Source organism: Berghia stephanieae, chromosome 5 (genome assembly GCF_034508935.2).
Source record: "Berghia stephanieae isolate SIO BIC M18660-M18661 chromosome 5, UCSD_Bste_1.3, whole genome shotgun sequence".
In the NCBI taxonomy this organism is placed as follows: Eukaryota; Metazoa; Mollusca; class Gastropoda; order Nudibranchia; family Aeolidiidae; genus Berghia; species Berghia stephanieae.
The window spans coordinates 8,506,904-8,526,674 of NC_088364.1; the positions used below are offsets into that span (position 1 = coordinate 8,506,904).

The window sequence follows — 19,771 nt, forward strand, 5'->3', positions numbered from 1 at the left end:
TATATAGATTCTAAAATTATATTTTTCTGATTATTTCAACTAAAAATTCACTTTTCATAATCTGATTAAAATCCAACAAAATACCGGCTTGTACCAGTGGGTGGTCTCACCAAAATGTCACCCCTCACAGCTTAACGGTTTTATGTTAGAATTAATTGAAACTTTGCGGCTTGAAGCTCGTTGGAAAAAAATAACAATAAGAAATGAAATATACGCTTCAATTTTTTTAATGAAGACAGATAATGGGAACATTTCGGGTTTCCCCTTTATAAACAAAAAACAATGAATGAAACACCAAGGATGAATTCATCCTTGTTTTTTGTTTTTAATTTGTTTTTAATGGTTTTAAGGTGCTCGCAACACATAAGGTCATATCAACGCCAGTAAAAAGGAAGAAAACGTGATAGTAATAAGTTCTAGAATTACAATTAAAGCACATAAGGAAAGGTAAGACAAAGGGGAATTGGTTCAAATTGGAAACAGATGTCCATTCCAAGAGCACACTATCAAAGTACTTAGTTTGAGATCACCTTAAAGTCTCATTCTCATCCAGACACAAGCACAGATCCCACTAAGAGGAACACACTCAAATGTTTACAAATCATATGTAAAAATGAAAAGAGTAACAGAACATAACAGAGAGATGATTTACAAGGAAAAAAAATATCATCTCCCAAAACTATAACTATACATTCGACTGTTTCCCTCTCAGCCAAGGACTCCGACCAAAGTCAGGACAAAACCAAGCAATCTCATTCCAAGATAAAGACAGAAAGCAATTATTGGAAAACAGATAAGAGGGGATAGAAGACACAGAAAGTACCTCCCTGCCCGCTATGGGAGGTAGGAACCCCAGCCGGGAATTCATCCTAGTGTTTCATTCATCGTGTTTTGCTGATACTGATAAAGGGGAAACCCCGAAGCATCCACATTATCTGTCTCCGTTCAATAAATTGAAATAAATATAGATGGCCCGTTGATCAAACCTCTGAGGTATAGTAGTATCGCAAAGAGGCTACTTCAGAGGTTTGATCAACGGGCCATTGATATATTTCATTACTTATCGTTTTGTTTTGTTAGGATGAAGTGAAATTTGAAAAGTAAATTTAGAATTAAAATGATAAGCAATACGAACTTTGGGTTTTTTTGTAATGTATAATATATTGTATTTATTCTCTATCATAATGAAAAGAAATTAACACAAAATTTCATATTTTGTAAATTCAATTTCCAGCGCCTAGTTCATCCCAAAATAGTACAGCTTTCAGATGGAAGGTCACAAAGGATCTCACAGTGAATAACTTAAAAAGAACAAACAAACAAAAATTGGAAAACTGCAGCAAATTTATCAATATTTAGAGCTTTTAATCTGGGACTCATTTAAAAAGTATAACCCCCCCCCCCCCCCCCCCCCCCCACTCTCCCCTCCCTCCCCCAAATATTAAGTGAAGCAGCTTTGAAATTAACAAATATATTCTTATCTTGCTAACTCATTACATTCAGGGTTTCATCTAATTTCAACTTGTTATCGCATTTTATTTTAACATTTTTTGCCAAGAGAGCAGTAACACTGATTTGACTAGAAACTCTATTGAAGCCCAAGTTTGTTGAGTTTCACGGCACCAGCCAGCAACACATTTAGGTCATGACAGCGCCAGTAAAAAGGAAGATAATAGAAGAATAGTGAAATAATTCCGATCACACTACCAAACAAAAAGAAACAAAGAAGTAAGACAATTGGGACAATTTCCATGAAGGTCAGAATTAGATCTAAGTAAGACCAATATATGTGTGCGTCCCTGACATAATCCAGTGCTGATGGTCACAAAAAAGGAAAAAGGAGGGAAATTATGAATGGTTTTCTTTACGCCACATGTTTACTTCATTAACCCCTCACTTTTACTTTTAGAGCCATTGAGATGATAAACTACTCTAGCTATCTTCTGGATAGTGGGGAAGCTGCACCAGTTTGTTCCACCACACATCAAAACTCTCAAAGCCAGTAAATTTGATTGAGGAAAATGTCTTTTTTCAAAGGAGGAAATTCCTCCTCTGACACAAAAATCGCGGATTTCCGCGGATCTGAGGAAAACCATCAGCACTGATAATCAGTCGCATGGTGAAAATTTCTGTTTTGCGGGGGGGGGGGGGGTTTGCATTTTTTGAAAGCCCAATGTCTCCTGGGCATTTTAATTTTAATATCTATTCGAAGCAAATCGGGTGATTTTGCATGAAGTAATGGTCATATGCATGGGCTAGGGTGTGAAACCCTAATTTTGAGAAAAACGCGTCCAAAGTTGACAAGAGTTGATATTAAGTATAATAATTACCTTCATAAAAAAAATCAAAATAAAATATTTAGGATTAGAATTCAATTAAAATATTTCATCAGTAAGTAGACAGACGTTTGATTTAACGATTTTTGATGAGAACTCATTTTCCATAAAAATTGACCTCTTGACTAAAATTGTCAATATCTCCGTTCAAAGCTTTTCACCATGCGACTGATTATCTCAAAGACGCCCACATTTCACTTTCGCTTATATGAAAACCTTTAATAGTCCCATACAGACACTGTCCTATATTCCCAGTATATAAATAGCCTCCATAGGATAAACCCTAGTTAAACCAATGTTACTGCACTAAGCCCGACATTTATAACCAGGCAAATAATGAGAAACTATACAGTTAAAAGGCAACCAATCTCACCGTTAAAAAAGGATTAACGAATATATATAAGTGACGCACTGCCTCAAAAAGGTATTATGTCGGGAGAGTTCAGATGACGAAAATTGATTTTGTAGCCCTAAATATGAGACCTGTCCCAAATTTTGTGTTTTATTATAACAACTTAACAACCTAAACAGTATAAATGATTATTTTTACTTTAAATTCTATTTTCGTCAACTGGTTCACCCACCCCGACATAACACTGTATAGACAACAGTGGGTCACGAATGGATTGAGAATATAAAGACAAAGTTTCATTTTAATTGACTAGCAGCCTTCAGTTGTTGTTAATGTGATTTGTGGCAGACTGGAGGGAACTCGCTGTCGTCCTGCAGACGTAGAGCACCAATGTCTTCCTCCCCGCCTACTGCTCCATCCATGGGGTCCTGGTAGGGGAGAGAATCTGAAAAAAAAAATATGTATGAAAAATAGAAAAATAAATGGATCCGTAAATTTATCACCTAATTAATTTTTTTTTTAAACAAACAAAAAAAACAAAAAAACAGTAAAGAAAAAGGATAAATGTGTATACAAACAGGGTTAACATTAACATTAACATTATCATTTCTTCAAATGCGCAATTATTCGCGATGGTGGTGTACGAACGAATCGGCGGTCTCAAGAAGTGGATGAGAGAGGGATCTAGTAATGACTTTGAGTTTGAAACGAATATTTTGTGTTCGTGGATAGCTCACACGGTAGAGCCACGCTCTCACCTGCCAGGCGGAGTTGTCGTACCAATAAGGTCGCAGGTTCAAACCCCACCACCGCCGCGAAAATTTTTTATTCTCTATTGTCTTCTGGCACTTTTCTATTCACTTCATATCTTGTCATTTCTTCAAATGCAGACATTAACTCTGCGACTTTTTTCCAACTTTAATTGAATAATTTCAATAGTTTTCACCAAGAAATTGGTAACAACAATGATGAAACCCGAGCTCCATTGAATGGAACCCATGTCACATCTTCTTCTTTTTCAATATGATTTTTTTAAAAACAACTCAGATCTGCAGTAATGTAGGTGTGCCAATCCAATACATCCTAAAAGTAGAATCACATCATAATGAAAATAGGAATCCAATATCAAGGAGGAATCAGACTTAGAGATTCTGCTTACAAATGACATAATTTTATCAAAATACGATTTCCATGAAAATCAATACCTTTGCTTTGGGTTAATCAGAGGTTATAATTCAATAAAATATGAAGGCAAAGCATGTTGTAAAAAATCAATAAATAAAATAATCATATAGCTATACATTAATCAATATTACATACATACCAATGAATTACCATATTAAGCGCACTGTTTCCTTTGAAAATTGGGAAAAAAATGGGGTTTTTTAAGATGCGCTTTTAAATGATTACAGACACATTAAAGACAATAAGAACTATGAACTGAAATAAGTCTATGCCCTGGACCCTATCAACACATTTATCATAAATCGAACAAAGTAAAAATCAATAAAGGACCAACTACATCAATCAAATGGCACTAGATGAAACAAACATATTCTATTGATGCTCAAAACACACTACAATGAGTAATGGATAACACAATACCCATGCTGTGCCACCACGAGTGTTGTGGTGTGAAGCATTTGGACTACAGTTGTCAATCATGGTCCGATGATGGAGTGCTATGCGCGATGCGCCATAAGTTAAGGGAGAAGGGAGGGAGTTTGTCTGTTTGATCAGGGCAACTGAGGGAGTGTTTGTCTTATTTATTAATTTGTGGAAGAGAAAAAAGAACAAAAGAGAGAGAGAGAGAGAGAGAGAGAGAGAGAGAGAAAGAGAGAGAGAGAGAGAGAGAGAGAGAGAGAGAAAGAGAGAGAGAGAGAGAGGAGAGATAGAAAGAGAGAGAGAGAGAGAGAGAGAGAGAGAGAGAGAGAGAGAGAGAGAGAGAGAGAGAGAGAGAGATCAATGGGTTTGAGCAATGGGTGGAAGGGGGGAAGGGGGTTGTTTATTAGAGTTAACACACTTTATAGGTATACTGCAGTTATTCTATAAAGAGAATCCACGATTAAAACGTAAGGAAACATTACTATGTATTAACTTGCCTATAATTTCAGTACTTACATTTAATAAATGAAATGCATTGTAAAAATATCACATTAACGTCATAATCAATAACTTGTAAATTGAAATGGGAAAGAATATTATATAATTCCTGGCTCAATCAAACCTAGACTACTGTCATTCACTGTTAGTAAATATATTTCATGACAAGTTATGAAAAGTACAACTGGCTCAAGGCCATGCTGTTGGACTGATTATGCTGTCATCTGCATTTTTTGCGGCCGCAAATATCAGGGCGATCCGCAAATTTTGGCAAATTTCCCAAAATTGGCAATAGTGGCAAATTTTGGGAAAATTGGCAAATCGCGTGGCAAATTTTGGGGAAAAAAAGAAGCGAAAACAAAATAACGAAAAAAAAAGTGAGAAACTTGAGAAATGTTGTAGCTTTGCCTGGGCCCAAACCAAGGGAAGCTACTCTCTACGGATAATGATCCTTTAAAATCTGTGTAACAACACTATTCACATTCACAGTCATTTCATTTCTCAAGTCAAATAAATCGAGTCACTTACACTTCCAACTTCAAATTGTCTTTTACATATATTTTTTCTGTATCGCGTGTTAATTTTTACTGAAACGCTTAGTTCTCCTCGGCAAATTTTTGGGCAAATTTTGGTGTTTTTGGCAAATTTCTTGGCAAATTTTGGGGGATTTTTTGGGCAAATTTTGGCAAATTTTAGGTCCCAATTTGGCAAAAAATGCAGATGACAGATTGTGGAAAAGACTAAAAAAACCATCAATCCTCTACTTCATTCCAATTTCACAGACAAGATCTCTGACTCTGACCAGGAAAATGCTTGCTGGTTTGTGCCCCACAGTCTCTTAACTCACTCAACCCTAACACCGACTATATCCGTAGTTTACCCAGGTTACTTTTACCCCATGCCTATTTATTACATTTTTCTGAGACAAATTATAGGCGTAGTAGTATCAAAGCTAATGTTTTTAGTTTTTACATGTTAATTGTAATTAAATAAAATAAATATGTACACACTCATTTTTAATACATTTTTTCCAATTTTGAAAAGTAGAAAAAATCTCTAGGATTGAGTGAGTCAATATAATATAATCTAGATCTATAGCTTTTTCTGTCCCATGTTTTAATTTGCTAGTCAAAAATGCACAATCCTTGGACATGCAAGGGTTATTTATATCCATACACCAGACCTGCCAACCCTTCATATTCCAAAAGTGGAATCAGATTACCAATAAATAGGAAAAATGAGACAAAAATATAGGAATTTCTTTACAACGGATAATTCTGTATCGAAATGACCACCAACTTTGCCACCAAACATAAAAAGACAGAGCTGCCAACCTAAAGCAAAAAATGCAAAATTGTACGCATTTTCAGCGATTTTACGCTTGTACGCATTTCCCCCAAGATTGTACCCATTTTCAGTGTACAGAGTCACTTCAGTTTTCTTTAGTTTTATTACTAGCCTATTGAGAAACCATGGTGACCAAGTGGATATTCATATATTTTTTGATCAATTGTGATCTTCATGCTGGGAGGTAAAATTCTGAAAGGATTGAATTATAGTCTTGGGAACATCATTGTTGCTGCAATTGAGCTTGTGCTGTATGACTTTATGTATGTATAACTCCCTCTTACTTTCACAATGGTTAGTTTCCGTCGATTTCAGGATTGTACCCATTTTTATGAAATCTCCCCCATTTTGAGGTCCCATTGTACACATTCTCAACAGATGGAGTTGGCAGCTCTGTAAAGACAGTATTCCGGCACAGCTGGCAAAACTACATATTACATGTATTAAGTAATTCAAATTAACAATAGATTTATTCAGCAGATAATACAGATAGTAGTGCGGCTATGTGGTCTTGTGGTATCACACACGCTTTCGGATCAGAAGGTCCTGTGTTCAAGCCTCGCTCGGCGCATAGTCGAATTCTTGGAAAAAGGTCTTTACTCACTTCCTCTCACCGTACTCAGGTGTAAAGTGAGTACCTGACCGTTAACAGCGTTGTCCCTGGCAGAAAAAAAAATATAACATCACCTTAGAGGCATCATGTCTCGTTCTACATGTTATGTGTTGCTGTTGGCCTGGGACCATTTGTAAAGCACTTTGAGCATGTCTAATGAATATTGCCCTATATAAAACCTCAACTATTGCTAATTTATACTTCAAATATTAATATTTTATGCTCTGACTGTTACTTATAAGAATAAAAGCATACTAATAAGAGTTAATTAATTTAAACGGATTATTGTAAACAAGGAAAATCGACTATAAAAACAAAAGTATTTTGATGACACTTTCTAAAAATATTATAAATGGTAATTTCACAGGTGCTTGTCTAAAAACAAACAAAAAAAGAAGCCATTCATCAGACTTGGAAGCTCAGATGTTTTAACTTAGACTTATAACCTGTTGGAACAATAAATGACAAAACTTATATCAAGCCAAAGAAAATAAAACAACGTTCAGTCAAGAAATTCAAATGCCGTCAGTCCAAATAGAAATCCAAATAAAGAGAAAAATTAAGGAAACAGAGAGAAAGGAGTGAGAGAGAGAAGAGCTGTCAACTTGAAATTTAAAAAAATCGTAGTTTTCAAGGGGAATAAAAGATCAATTCCCTTTAAATAGCTTACTTTAAGAAATAATTTGCCTTCGGTAAGATCCAAAAATGCTCCTGTCCTAATTATAGATTCTAAGCATCAAACTTTCTTTTTTAACAAGATTAATTAAGTCAAAGAGGTGAATGAAGTCATGTGGCTGGAGCCAAAAATGCGTATTTCTACAAATTTTTTGTAGTATTAGGCAGGTCAGAGAGAGAGAGAGAGAGAGAGAGAGAGAGAGAGAGAGAGAGAGAGAGAGAGAGAGAGAGAGAGAGAGAGAGAGAGAGAGAGAGAGAGAGACATCACAGCTGCAAACAATGAACAAAATGCACACGAAGCTAATGACACTGCAATATATAACAGGGTTGTTGTACCAATATGATGACTCAAAAAATTCATAAATATTTTAAACATAATAAAAGATTTAAAAAATAATTCATTATTTAACATTTCTAGTATAAGGGAAATGAGCATACCCTTGACTACTATCATCACCATGAGAATACAGCACAACCTCATCATACCATCAGTTATGAAATCAAAACAAACCATAACTGACATTAAAATTTTAATATGGTTCGTGATACACTAGGTTGGTTGTAAGGGGTGTTAAGTGATATGGTGAGATTTAGGAAATATGCAACCGGACATACTGTCTCAAAACAGGAATATGATGGGATCGGTAGCATAGAAGCCAACAATTGAATTTACAGCCAAAAAATATGAGACTTTTGTGGTTTTTATCTTTGACTGAACTGAGAGAGTGACAAAAAATTTGGGGGGAAGGGGGAACCTGACAGCTCAGTTGGTAGAGCAATTGCTTCACAAGTAAAGGGACCAAACCTGTGTGAATTACAGATATTATTTTTTTCTCACCCCCCCCCAATCTGTCCGTCCAGCAATGATTGGGTAGCTGGATCTGATTGATCTGGTGGGACGTCCTTTGAGATAGACTCGCATCCCTTTGAAAGGGTAGCAAGCAACTGCTATTGTCCATTTCACACTATAGAAAATGGGATAAAGATAAACTCCCACTCAAAGAGCCTAATGAAATGGCTCTGAGGGACTAAATTGAGGATTGAGGAGGAGGAGGAGGAGGAGGAGGGCAAAAAATATAATTATTTCTGACATTTCTGGCCATTGCAACTTTAAATTATCTTTTTTTTAGCATCTAGCTCATCCCATTATAAAACTGCTTTGAGGTGAAGAGGCCACTGATATGAACATATCGATTCTCTGAGTCAGTATTTCTTTATCTCTTACTCTGCCAAAATTGGTCCGTCCACTCCATTTACAAACCTGCCAACCCTTCACATTCCAAAAGTGGAATCAGAACGCCTGAAAATAGGAATTTGAGACAAAAAATAGGAATTTCACCTCTTTCACCCCCCCCCCCCCCACCCCCTCCCCAACCCACCCCTTGCTCTTTTTTATTTTATATTCTTACCATTATCATCGTTTTTGTAAATCGGAATTTAAGAGACAATGGCGGAATAGTACAAAAAAGAATAGTGAAAATAGGAATGATTCCGCCAAAAGCAGAAGGGTTGGCAGTTATGCATTTAACCAAAAAATGTTAAGTTAATTAAAGCTGTCTTGAGAATGTAGCAAATATTCATTCAATGACATATCCCTTTAACTGAAAGACAATATAAAACTAAAAATATTGAGAATAATATTAAAAACAAAAAACAAAAAACAAAAAAACAAAAACAAAACAGGTTGGCTGAATTCTATAAAATGACAAGCTGGGAGATTTTTAATATAGAATGCGTGAACATAATAAATTCATAAACACAATAAAGAAAATATTTTTAACGGTACAGTATTAACAGCAAGTGTTTTAAAAAAAAACATAAAATTCAACGACTCAATGGTTTTTGATTGTGGGTTTGAACTTAAAGCCATCTTCACTGGGCACTCATCTCAGCTTTAAAAGCATTCCATTCCATTCAATTATAGGTGTTAGTTTTGAAACTTACCGTCATCACATTCAAACCAATATATTACATATATATATACATACAGTCCCATATATACATACATATATAAACATATTATATCAATGAGTAGCAGTAGGCATACCACAGCCATGAGAAGTAATTATGAAACGAAATTGCCAAGGAACAAAGATCCATCGACCAAAACCACCACGTCAATTTGGTACTACGGAGAGATGAGCTAGATAAAAATAATTAATTTTAAAGTTTAAATGATCGGAATTACAAATTTTAAGTTTCCGGCACGGTTGAAAACTACTTTCACTTTCACTCTCTCCAATAAATGTATTCAATCTAAGTTCTATCTTCTAACTTTGACTTCATACGTATTTTGAGATGGTTGGTCACTACAATTCTGCCAAATTCTGAAAAAAGCAAGTACTTCAGTCAGTCCCAGGTTTGGTAGTTTTTGACAAGATGAGGGTCACATTTTAATCGATCGATATTTGAAGGACGAGTTTTCTACCCAAAATCTTGAATACTTTATTTCAGGGTGCGGCAGAATTTTAGGATGGTGACACAGTCGAAATGTATGAAATCTTCATAAAAGATGTTAACGAAAGAGTGAAAATGGAGAGGCATCGTATGGGAACAAAACAGACAATGGATGTTTCGGGTACAAACCCTTCGTCAGCAGAACAATACACAAATAAACGTGGAAAACAAATATTTGTTTTCCACGTTTATTTGTGTATTGTTGTGCTGACGAAGGGTTTGTACCCGAAACGTCCATTGTTTTGTTCCCATACGAAGCCTCTCTATTTTCACTCTTTCATTAGTATTTTACGATCACCGGGTTCAGGCAGCCCTACTGTTTTCTAATAAAAGACGTTGGCACTTTGACCCACTTTCACTTTGAATGGACCAATCAGGCTGATGTTTTTTATATCATTTTGGAATTTACTTAATTTTGATTTCTTGGTAAAAAAAAAAAAAAAATAGGACAGAAAGCACTGTCAACTTCCTGCCTACAATTTGTATATTCAATATCCTCATACATTCCAACTACATGAACCACCACCCCTATAACAATATTGACAACGATATGATTTACAGCCAATAATACATTTATAAATTAGTAATATCTATTGCGATTTACTCCGAAAAAAAATATTAAAACAAATATTTTTTAAAAATATTGCCTTGTATTGCATTTGTCTGATAATTATGCAAATTAGGGGATTAGCAGCATGGAAGAGAAACCAACAGAAATAGAAACACTCCAACCAAGGCCCATAACAAAAGAATCAACGAGGCTATCAAAGGTAATAACGAATAAATAACAAATAGGTTTAAATCATCACATAACAATCTGAACCATTCAAGTCTAAATCCATAAATTTTCACATAACGATGTTCAACACCAAATGAACAGTAAATGTGATGCGACTTCGGCTAAATTGGAGATCAAGTCTCAGCTCTGTTACTGCTCTCTTGGGAAATACAAATTAGGAAAAGCGTACTGAGTCACATGATTTTTAAAAAACGGAACTTTTTAATTATCTCCAATTTCAGATGAAAAGAAATTAAATATTTAAAAATATAAACATGAATAATGATGCAAAAAATTTGCTGCTTGAAGCTCGAAGAAATAAATGAGAATAGTCGAATGGAATGGAAACTTTAGTGTAGGAAAAACAAAGAAAGATGATGTGGATATTTTGGCTTTGTCAACAAAACGTGACGAATGAAACATTAAAGAGGAATGAGAGATGAAAGGATGGTGTTGTTAAGGTGAATAAATCAAACTCTTTAACAACACCATCCTCTCATCTCTCATTCGTCTTTCATGCTTCATTCATCGTACTGTGTTCATAAAGGTTACAGTGAATGACATAATAAGTCGGATGGTGAAAAGGTTTGAACAACTGAGATATTGCCAAGTTTAGTTTGAAGTCAATTTTTAAAAAATCAAAAGTGAGTTCTTGTCATAAATGATTAAAAATCAACCCTTTTTGTACATCTTCGGGAAAATATCAAAGGTTCATTTCTCTTCTAAATATTTTTTACAGCTAGTCAAGTTGAAAAGGTATTAAATTTGAGATTGGATACCTTTCCCATACATCTGACCATAACTTCATTTAAAAAATCACCCAATTTACTTCAAATAAAGATTAAAATGCTCTAGGGAGCATATTCTTTCAGAAAATGAAAAAAATAATAATTTGCAAATCCAAAATGTTCACCTTCCAACTGATTATGTCAAACACTGACACAAATGGGAAACCCAAAACGTCCACATCATCTTCCTCTGTTAATTAAATTAAATCATCCATTCCATTTCCCTATATTCTCATTCCCATGAAAATGATAAGAGCTAAAGAAATTGAAATAATTGACTTGCACCAATGAAGCCTGTTTTACAGATGAAGGCCACAGGGGAAAATCGATCAAAGTCCGAAAGACACTTACTGTTCTAATGTCACAATAATTTGGTATTAAAATCAACCAAGAGCTTGTTTTTTATATACATCTGACTTGTGGTCAAAATATATACGTTTAGTAATTCACATTCAGTTCAATTCATTTTATCATGTGGCGTTTTCAATGGGTTTCCAATCTATAATTTTGATTTTCTCAAAAGCTGAAAAATGTGACTTTGATCGTTTTTCCCCTGTGGACTTCATATTTCTTCTTTAATTGACAGATTCCAGCCCTGGAGTCCAAATTCTTCATTAGACGGTCCGTAACTGCTAAAAGAGGTTTAATTCTTCTCATAATTATCTAGTCACAAGGCAAAAGACAGTGATTATATTCAAAAATAAATTTTCACAACATCATAAATTAATCAAGAGTTGAATGATTGCAGGTGTTATGTGATCAAAAAAAGATTAAAAAAGTAAATATTCAAAATTCCAAAGACAAAAAATTTAGAAATAAAAGTAATATTCATGTATAAGGAAAAGTAAATATTCAAAATTCCAACGAAAAAAATCAAAGTAATATTTATGTTAAAAATCTGATCCACTGCCTCAAAATGGTAATAAGCCAGGATGAATGGGATTTTAAAAGCTGAATTAAGAATACCGGTTTTAAGAAATAGGATTTTTGAGAGTTTTTTTCACAATGTAAGCAATTACAATTGCATTTATTCACCACCATAATGACTAGAAATTAAACCCGTTTCATACTTTTTGGCTATAAATTCAATTTCCAGCGCTCAGTTCTCCTCCCCCCTTCCCACCACCACCTCCCCCGAACATAATACCTCTTTGAGACACTAGATCAAAAATTAATAATTATATTATAATTATACAGTCCAGCCTCTCAATAGTATGAATTAGGAGATTATAAAAATGTTCCATTGTTAACTGTTAAACATCCATACTGAAATTCTTTTAATTCATATGCTCACTAATTTTAAAGTTTAAAAAAAAAGAAAAAAAAAAAGAAATCCAAATATAACTGCTGACCTTACTTTTTTCAAAGGGGGTCCTGATAGCTCAGCTGTTAGAGCACTTGATTTAAATTGAAAGGTACTGGATTCGATCCTGGGTGCAATCGAGTTTTCTTTCTGACCCTCTTGTCCACCCAACAGTGCTTGGGTAAAAACTGAGTCTCTTAGATCCCGTGGAAAGCACTTTTCAATAGACTGGCATCTTATCAAAAAGGTAGCAGGTAATTACTACTGTCCCTTTAAAACTAAAAAAAAAAAACACCCCTAGATAAACCCCAGCTCCTTGGGCGTTATGACTCCTAAGGACTACTTACATTTCATCATGTGAGTGGTGATTACTGCAGAGTGACTCCAGCTTCTAATGACTACCCCGTAGTATATTGCAGTATTTGTTCTTTTGATGAAAACAGTTAAAACATGCTATAGGGTGAAAGAAACATTTAAACACCATCTTTGATGGGTCAACAAAAACCTATCATTTGATGGGTCAACAAAAACCTATCATTTGATAGGTCAACAAAAACCTATCATAAAAATTATTTTTAAAAAATCATAGATGAGAATTTGAAATATCTGTCATCTGCATTTTTTGCGGCCGCAAATATCAGGGCGATCCGCAAATTTTGGCAAATTTCCCAAAATTGGCAAATCGTGGCAAATTTTGGGAAAATTGGCAAATCGCACGGCAAATTTTGGGGGAAAAAAGAAGCGAAAACAAAATTACGAAAAAAAAGTGCGAAACTTGAGAAATGTTGCAGCTTTGCCTGGGCCCAAACCAAGGGAAGCTACTCTCTATGGATAATGATCCTTTAAAATCTTTGTAACAACGCTATTCACAGTCATTTCATTAAATTAATAAATGTAGCCTCCTTAAATGTAATAAATTGTCTTTTATATATATATTTTTCTGTATCGCGTGTTAAATTTTGCTGAAACGCTTAGTTCTCCTCGGCAAATTTTTTGGCAAATTTTGGTCTTTTTGGCAAATTTCTTGGCAAATTTTGGGGTTTCTTTTGGCAAATTTTGGCAAATTTTAGGTCCCAATTTGGCAAAAAATGCAGATGACAGAAATATGCACCAAAAAAAAAAAAAAAAAGTGAAAGGACTTGTAATTTCTAAAACTAAAATAGACCAAAATTTCAATCCCTGACAAAATATAATTGAAGATAATACTTTTCAATCATTACAAAAAAAAAGTTTCAGATTTTTTTTGTATATAAATATATAATACAGGCTGGACTGTACGTTTGAGTATATTAAATTTGCACAAAAAAAAAAAGAAAAAGAAACAAATAAGGCAAGGCACAGCCATTAAAGCCAAGATGTCAAAAAGAAGGAAGGTTAGCTACAGGATGCGGGGGGGCATGACGACGACGACCTCAGACTTACGACATCATCGATACAGTCGGTAAAGTGCATTCGTTAATAACCGTGAGTGTATTGCGTGTAGGCAGTATTGTGAGGGGAGGGGGGTTAATAATAATAATGATAATAATAATAATAATGACGACAACAACTACAAGGCACCACCGAACTAAATACTCCGTCTGCCTGTACGGTCGACCGACGTCTGCAGCCCTTCGACCAACCCATAAATTACCTATTCCTTCGTTTATGACCTCATCCATCAAGGAGAGCAGATCATCTTCATCCTCACTTTCATCATCCATCTTAGGCTCAATGTGCTGTGGACCACCCCCCTTGCCTCCTCCTCCTCCTTTTCCTCCTCCACCTCCGCCCCTTAACATGGCGGCATAACTCTTGTCTCCTCCCAGCTTCCAAAGCCCGCCAGTGCCACTGGCACCAGGAGGTGCCACCGGCTTACCTGAGGGGGAAGTCGGGTCTCCCGCCGATGACCCACCAACGGGTCGCCTCACCGTGGCAGCGTAGGAGTCACTATCAGGCTGACTCATTGTCGTTTGGGTCAAAGGTCGATCCAAAGTGCCGGAGGGTGCTGCAGAGTCTTCTGCTGGAGCAGAGTGGTCATGTACTTGCCCTTCTAGTCTGAATGATAGAGAGAGAGAGAGAGAGAGAAAAATGGAAACATATTAATGTAAATAAAGGATCAATAGTTCAGAGTTCACCTGTACCAAAATGAGTGTAACAACTTCAAAAAAAGAACAACATACTGAACATAGGACGTTTCTCCAGCCATTAACAAAAAAAAAAAAAAAAAAGAAAAGAAAGGGAAATACTAATTTTTCATTGCTTTTTCTTAATGAGCTGGAAATTTCTTTGTTTAGTATTTAGTTCTTATATGAATCCATTGCATTAATTTTAGTACATCACTAATTACAGCAGGGGGAGGGATCCTAATAATTCACTCACGTCACATACAAAGGGAGCTAAATCAATCCTGGGTAATAATTTTGAGATTTTTTCTCTGACCACTCTGTCCTCACAGCAGTAGCTGGATCTGTTAGAAAGTACCTTGCGATAGCTAATAAATGTGAGCAATTCAGATAACAGATACTGCTCTATAATATGAATCCTGCACCTCTTGCTTTAAAAAATAATCATGTGAAAGGCAAAATTGTAATATGGATGGATGAAATCAAATTTTATTCTTCTCCTCCTTCGTGGTTGTTGCAGTAGCCTCTTGAATAGGCAGAGGATCCAGACCACAGTTCACATTTCTAAATTTCAAGACAAACACGCACGTTTCAAATACACGCTGTGATCATTTCATCAATTTGGGGTTTTTTCCCCCACGTTTATAAGACTTTTGTAAATTCTTTATCATCTTTAGTCTATCAATTCTTGAATGAGCTCATTCCATATGTTTTTGTTTTTAGATGTTTAACTGTGCTTTCTACACTATTTAGGTCATTTAAGCGCCCGTTTCTGGCTTTTATCAATTTTTATCGGCCTTGAGGGGCCATAGCTGCTCAATCGTATTAATACTGTTGTAATAAAATTTTATAAAATCATAATAGTTACATGTTTGTTATTTTAAAATGTTTATTTACAATTTCTCCAGGAGTTCACATTCCTGCAGATACTTTATAATTGTAAGCAGATCGACTGACTGGAACAGAGGAACAGAGACTTCAAGTCTCTGGTTTCATAATGCTGTGATCTTATCTGTTCTAATTGTGTACACTCTATTAAAATATGTTGAACTGTGAGGTCACAGTTACAGCTTCTGCAGAGGGGTTTTTCATCCCTTTCCAGAAGGAAGCGGTGAGTGAGGGCAGTATGTCCGATCCGGAGTCGAGTTATTTTGACCTTGTCTCTTCTTTTTAGCCCAGAGTTGGGTCTGGGGCCGAGGTCAGTTTTGATTTGTTTTAGTTTGTTTTGAGTGTCTCGACTCCAGGATCCTTCCCATTCTTTTCGGACGTGCTTTTTTATTTTGAGCTTTAAATCAGCGTGTGGGATTTTACTTGGCTCACCGCCTCCTTTGCCAGTTTATCCGCTTCTTCGTTCCCCCCGGATACCCACATGACTAGGTACCTAGAGAAAACAAAAATGTCTTTTTTTTTATATAAATAATTTATTTGCACCTTCCAAGATACTTGTGATTCTTGGATCGGTGCAATAAAAATTTGAAATCCCCTTAAGTATGGATAGCGAGTCAGACAAGATCAAGAATTTGTTTTTATTCAATCTCTCAGCCAAACAGAGAGCATTTAGGATTGCTCTCGATTCCGCTGTAAAGATCAAAACATTTTTATCCAGGCGAAGTGATCAGGTGCCTTCCGATGAGTGATAGACACACCCTACTGCATCTGCGCTCTTTGAACCATCCGTGAAGATGTGTGAGTATAGTTTGTGTATGTTTGAAATATTGCATTTAGTGTCTGTTTGTAAATATGTGGGTCTGTTTGTGATTTTTCCAGTTTTGTTAGATCTAAATTTATGTTTGGTCTATGTATGGACCATGGTGGTGTCTTTGCCTGGACGTATGGATGTATCCTATCTAGACTGATGTTCATGTCTGCGATATCTTTTTTTATTCTGTAACCTAATGGTGGTGTCATTTTTGGGTGCTTGCGAAATTTTTCTTCTAGTGTCCTATCCGTGCAGTGTACGTGTTTGTGTGCTGGGTTGTTGTGCAGTGATGTGACCTTAGTAACATACTGGTGAGCCAGTTTTTTCCTCTTGAGATGGAGAGGTGGCTCATCTGCCTCAGCATAAAGGCTTGCCACTGGAGAAGTACGGAAAGCCCCGAGTGCCAAGCGCAGTCCCTGATGATGAATTGGGTCCAGCATGCCTAAGTAGGATGGTTTTGCAGAGCCGTATACGAAAGATGCGTAGTCCAATTTTGATCTAATAAGGGTTCGGTATATCTTTAAAAGAGTGTTAGTGTCCGAACCCCATTCCATGCTCGACAGAACTCTCATTGCTTTCATGCATCGCAGTCTGAGATCTTTGATATGGGCAAGGAAATTTAGTTTCCTATCAAAGATCAAACCCAGGAATCGGGCTTTGTCCTTTACCTCAATTCTGGAATTGTTGAGATAAAGGTCAGGCTGTCTGATGCAGGTGCGTTTTCGGCAGAAGTGGACAGCTACTGTTTTTGATGGGGAGAAGGAAAAGCCATTGAGATTTGCCCACTCAGACAGTTTGTTTAGTTGGAGTCTGTCTCTCAATGGTGTCCATACTCGATTTACTTCGATAGCATACAAGAAAGTCGCGAATGAAGCTCTCTAGTCGAACAAGGTGATCAACAGTTGATCTGTTCTTTCGAAAGCCACATTGAAGGTCGGAGAGGGAGTTGTTGTGTTCCAAGTAGAACATCAGACGCTTGTTGACCATTTTCTCCATCAGCTTGCATAGGCAGCTGGTGAGGGAGATTGGTCGGTAGTTTGAAGCGTCCGAATGGTCTGTCCCAGGTTTTGGGATTGGAATCACGGTGGCCAGATTCCAACTAGGTGGAAAAGTCTGTGTTGTCCATATCCTGTTATAGATATTCAAAAGGACAACCAGACTGTCTTGTGGAAGATGTCAGAGTGTTTCATAACTGATGTTCTCAGGACCCGGTGCTGTGACATTTGTGTCACGGAGGCAGGCACCCAACTCCTCAAGTGTGAATGGTTTGTTTTAGTCTTCGGTGTTTGTAGATGTAAAGTTTATCTGTGTGTTTTCTACGTTCTGTTTATGGCGCTGAAATTGAGGTGTGTGGTGTGCAGACGAGGAGTTGTGCGCCAGCCTCTCAGCCAGAGTGTTGGCAATTTCTTGTTCTGTTTCAGCCACGGATCCATCGGGACGTGTCAAGTGACTTAGTGAATCACTATCAGATCCCTTCAGTTTCCGTAACATCTTCCACACCCTATTTAGGGGTGTCTGGCTATTTATTTTTGAGACAAAGTTTTGGAAGGATCTCCGTTTGTTTTCTCAGAAGATCTTCCTACACCTTAGTCGTAGTTTCCTAAATGTTGTGAAATTCTCAGGGATTGGGAATCTCATCGCTTTCCTGTATGCTTTTTTCTTCTCCCGTAGGGCCGCTCGACATTCCTCTGTAAACCAGGGATTGTGTTTTCTTGGTATTGTCGAGCTGCAGATATTTGATAAAATATTTTTGAATTTGTCATAGCTGTCCACCTGTCGTAAGGAGTCTGTGACACTCCTGTGAGAAAGTTTCCCAATCTGCTCGCTGAACACTCCAACGTTTGGGCTGTGGGGCCCTTGAAGTCGGGGTGATGTCGAGGCAGACTGGAAAATGGTCAGAACCGGGATCGTCATCGATCACAGTCCAGGAGAGCTCTGGAGCAAGTGTAGGATCACAAAAAGTGAGATCAATGGCAGACGTAGTAAGATTGTGAATATTTACCCGTGTTGCCTCGAGACCGTTTGCCAAGTATACATCTATTTTCATTATGAATGCCTCCACTGCCTTTCCCCTCTGGTTTGTGTCTGTGTTTCCTCAGAGAGGACTGTGAGCATTGAAAACTCCCATTATCACATAGGGAGGAGGGAGTTGGTTTAGAACTCCCTCTAGCTCAGCCGACTGGAGGCGGTGATCTGGTGGGATGTACACAGAGCAGATGGTGATTGGTCTGTGCAATGTCACTCTCACTGCTATTGCCTGTAGATTTGTTTTTATTGGTATCAAGCGGTGGGGGGTGCTCTTCTTAGTGAGAATTGAAACTCCCCCTCACGCTATCTGGCCATCAGAGTGAATCAGATGATTGGCAGTATATCCTTTTATTGTGTAGTCGTCTGCAGGTAATTTTGTTTCCTGCAGACAGACTACATCAGGATTCCTCTGGAGGAGGAGGTCCAATTCTGTTCTATTTGATCTGATACCTCTGATGTTCCAGGAAATTAATCTTGTCTGACTAGGTATCCTAATTTTTTGTGGGGAGGTTAGGCAGTATGCCTGCCTTCAACCCTTTTATTTTTATTCTCCTAGGAGGAGAGATATCCATAGGAGAAGGAGGCCCTGTGGGGGGCCTCTCAGTTTTTTTGAACCCTTGGGATTTTTTGGTCCCTCTGGGTTCTTAGATTTTTTGGGGCTTTGAGGCCCCTCAGGGGGATATGTGGATCCCCCAACTGGTGTTGGTGGCTCCATATTCTGGGTAGGGGTGGGGTTTTGTTTTTGGGGGGATAGAGAGGGCTCAAGGGAGTGGAGATGGGGGGTGGGTCCAACATCCACGCCCATGAGGGGGAGAATTTTTTTTGTTTGGGGAAGGAGGGGGGGGGGGGGGGGGGTGGAGGTTGCCTTGGAGGTGGATGTGGATGGGGTTGCAGGTTCCACATCTTGAACCTCCAATGTGTCAAAAAGATTTTTTGACACATTTGGGACCTTGTCTTTAGGTCTCGATGACTTTTTCTTGTGAGGACTGTCTTTTTTCGTCTGTGCGATTTTGCCATGGCTGTTTTGGTTGTTACCAGCAGCCAACTTCTGCATAGCTCTTGGCAGAAACAGCGACCTGCCTGAGCAAACGTACCGCCGTAAGTGGCTCGATAAGTCAAGATTGCCTTTTCTTCTTGCCACTTAGGACAATCTTTTGAATGCGCTGCATGTTTGCCTTGGCAGTTCA

The 19,771-nt window shown here is 37.2% G+C and overlaps 1 protein-coding gene across 1 annotated transcript in view; it reads right to left on the reverse strand.

Moving 5' to 3' along the window:
* Nucleotides 1-19,771, reverse strand: part of LOC144972362 (WD repeat domain phosphoinositide-interacting protein 2-like) — a 39,447-nt gene continuing 19,676 nt past the window's right edge. Inside the window, exons 10-11 of the mRNA XM_078913489.1 lie at nucleotides 14,611-14,789; nucleotides 1-3,133 (exon numbers count right to left, since the gene is read on the reverse strand). Coding sequence (XP_078769615.1) covers nucleotides 3,018-3,133; nucleotides 14,611-14,789 — 295 coding nt within the window. The 3' untranslated portion in view covers nucleotides 1-3,017. The remainder of the gene's footprint in view (nucleotides 3,134-14,610; nucleotides 14,790-19,771) is intronic.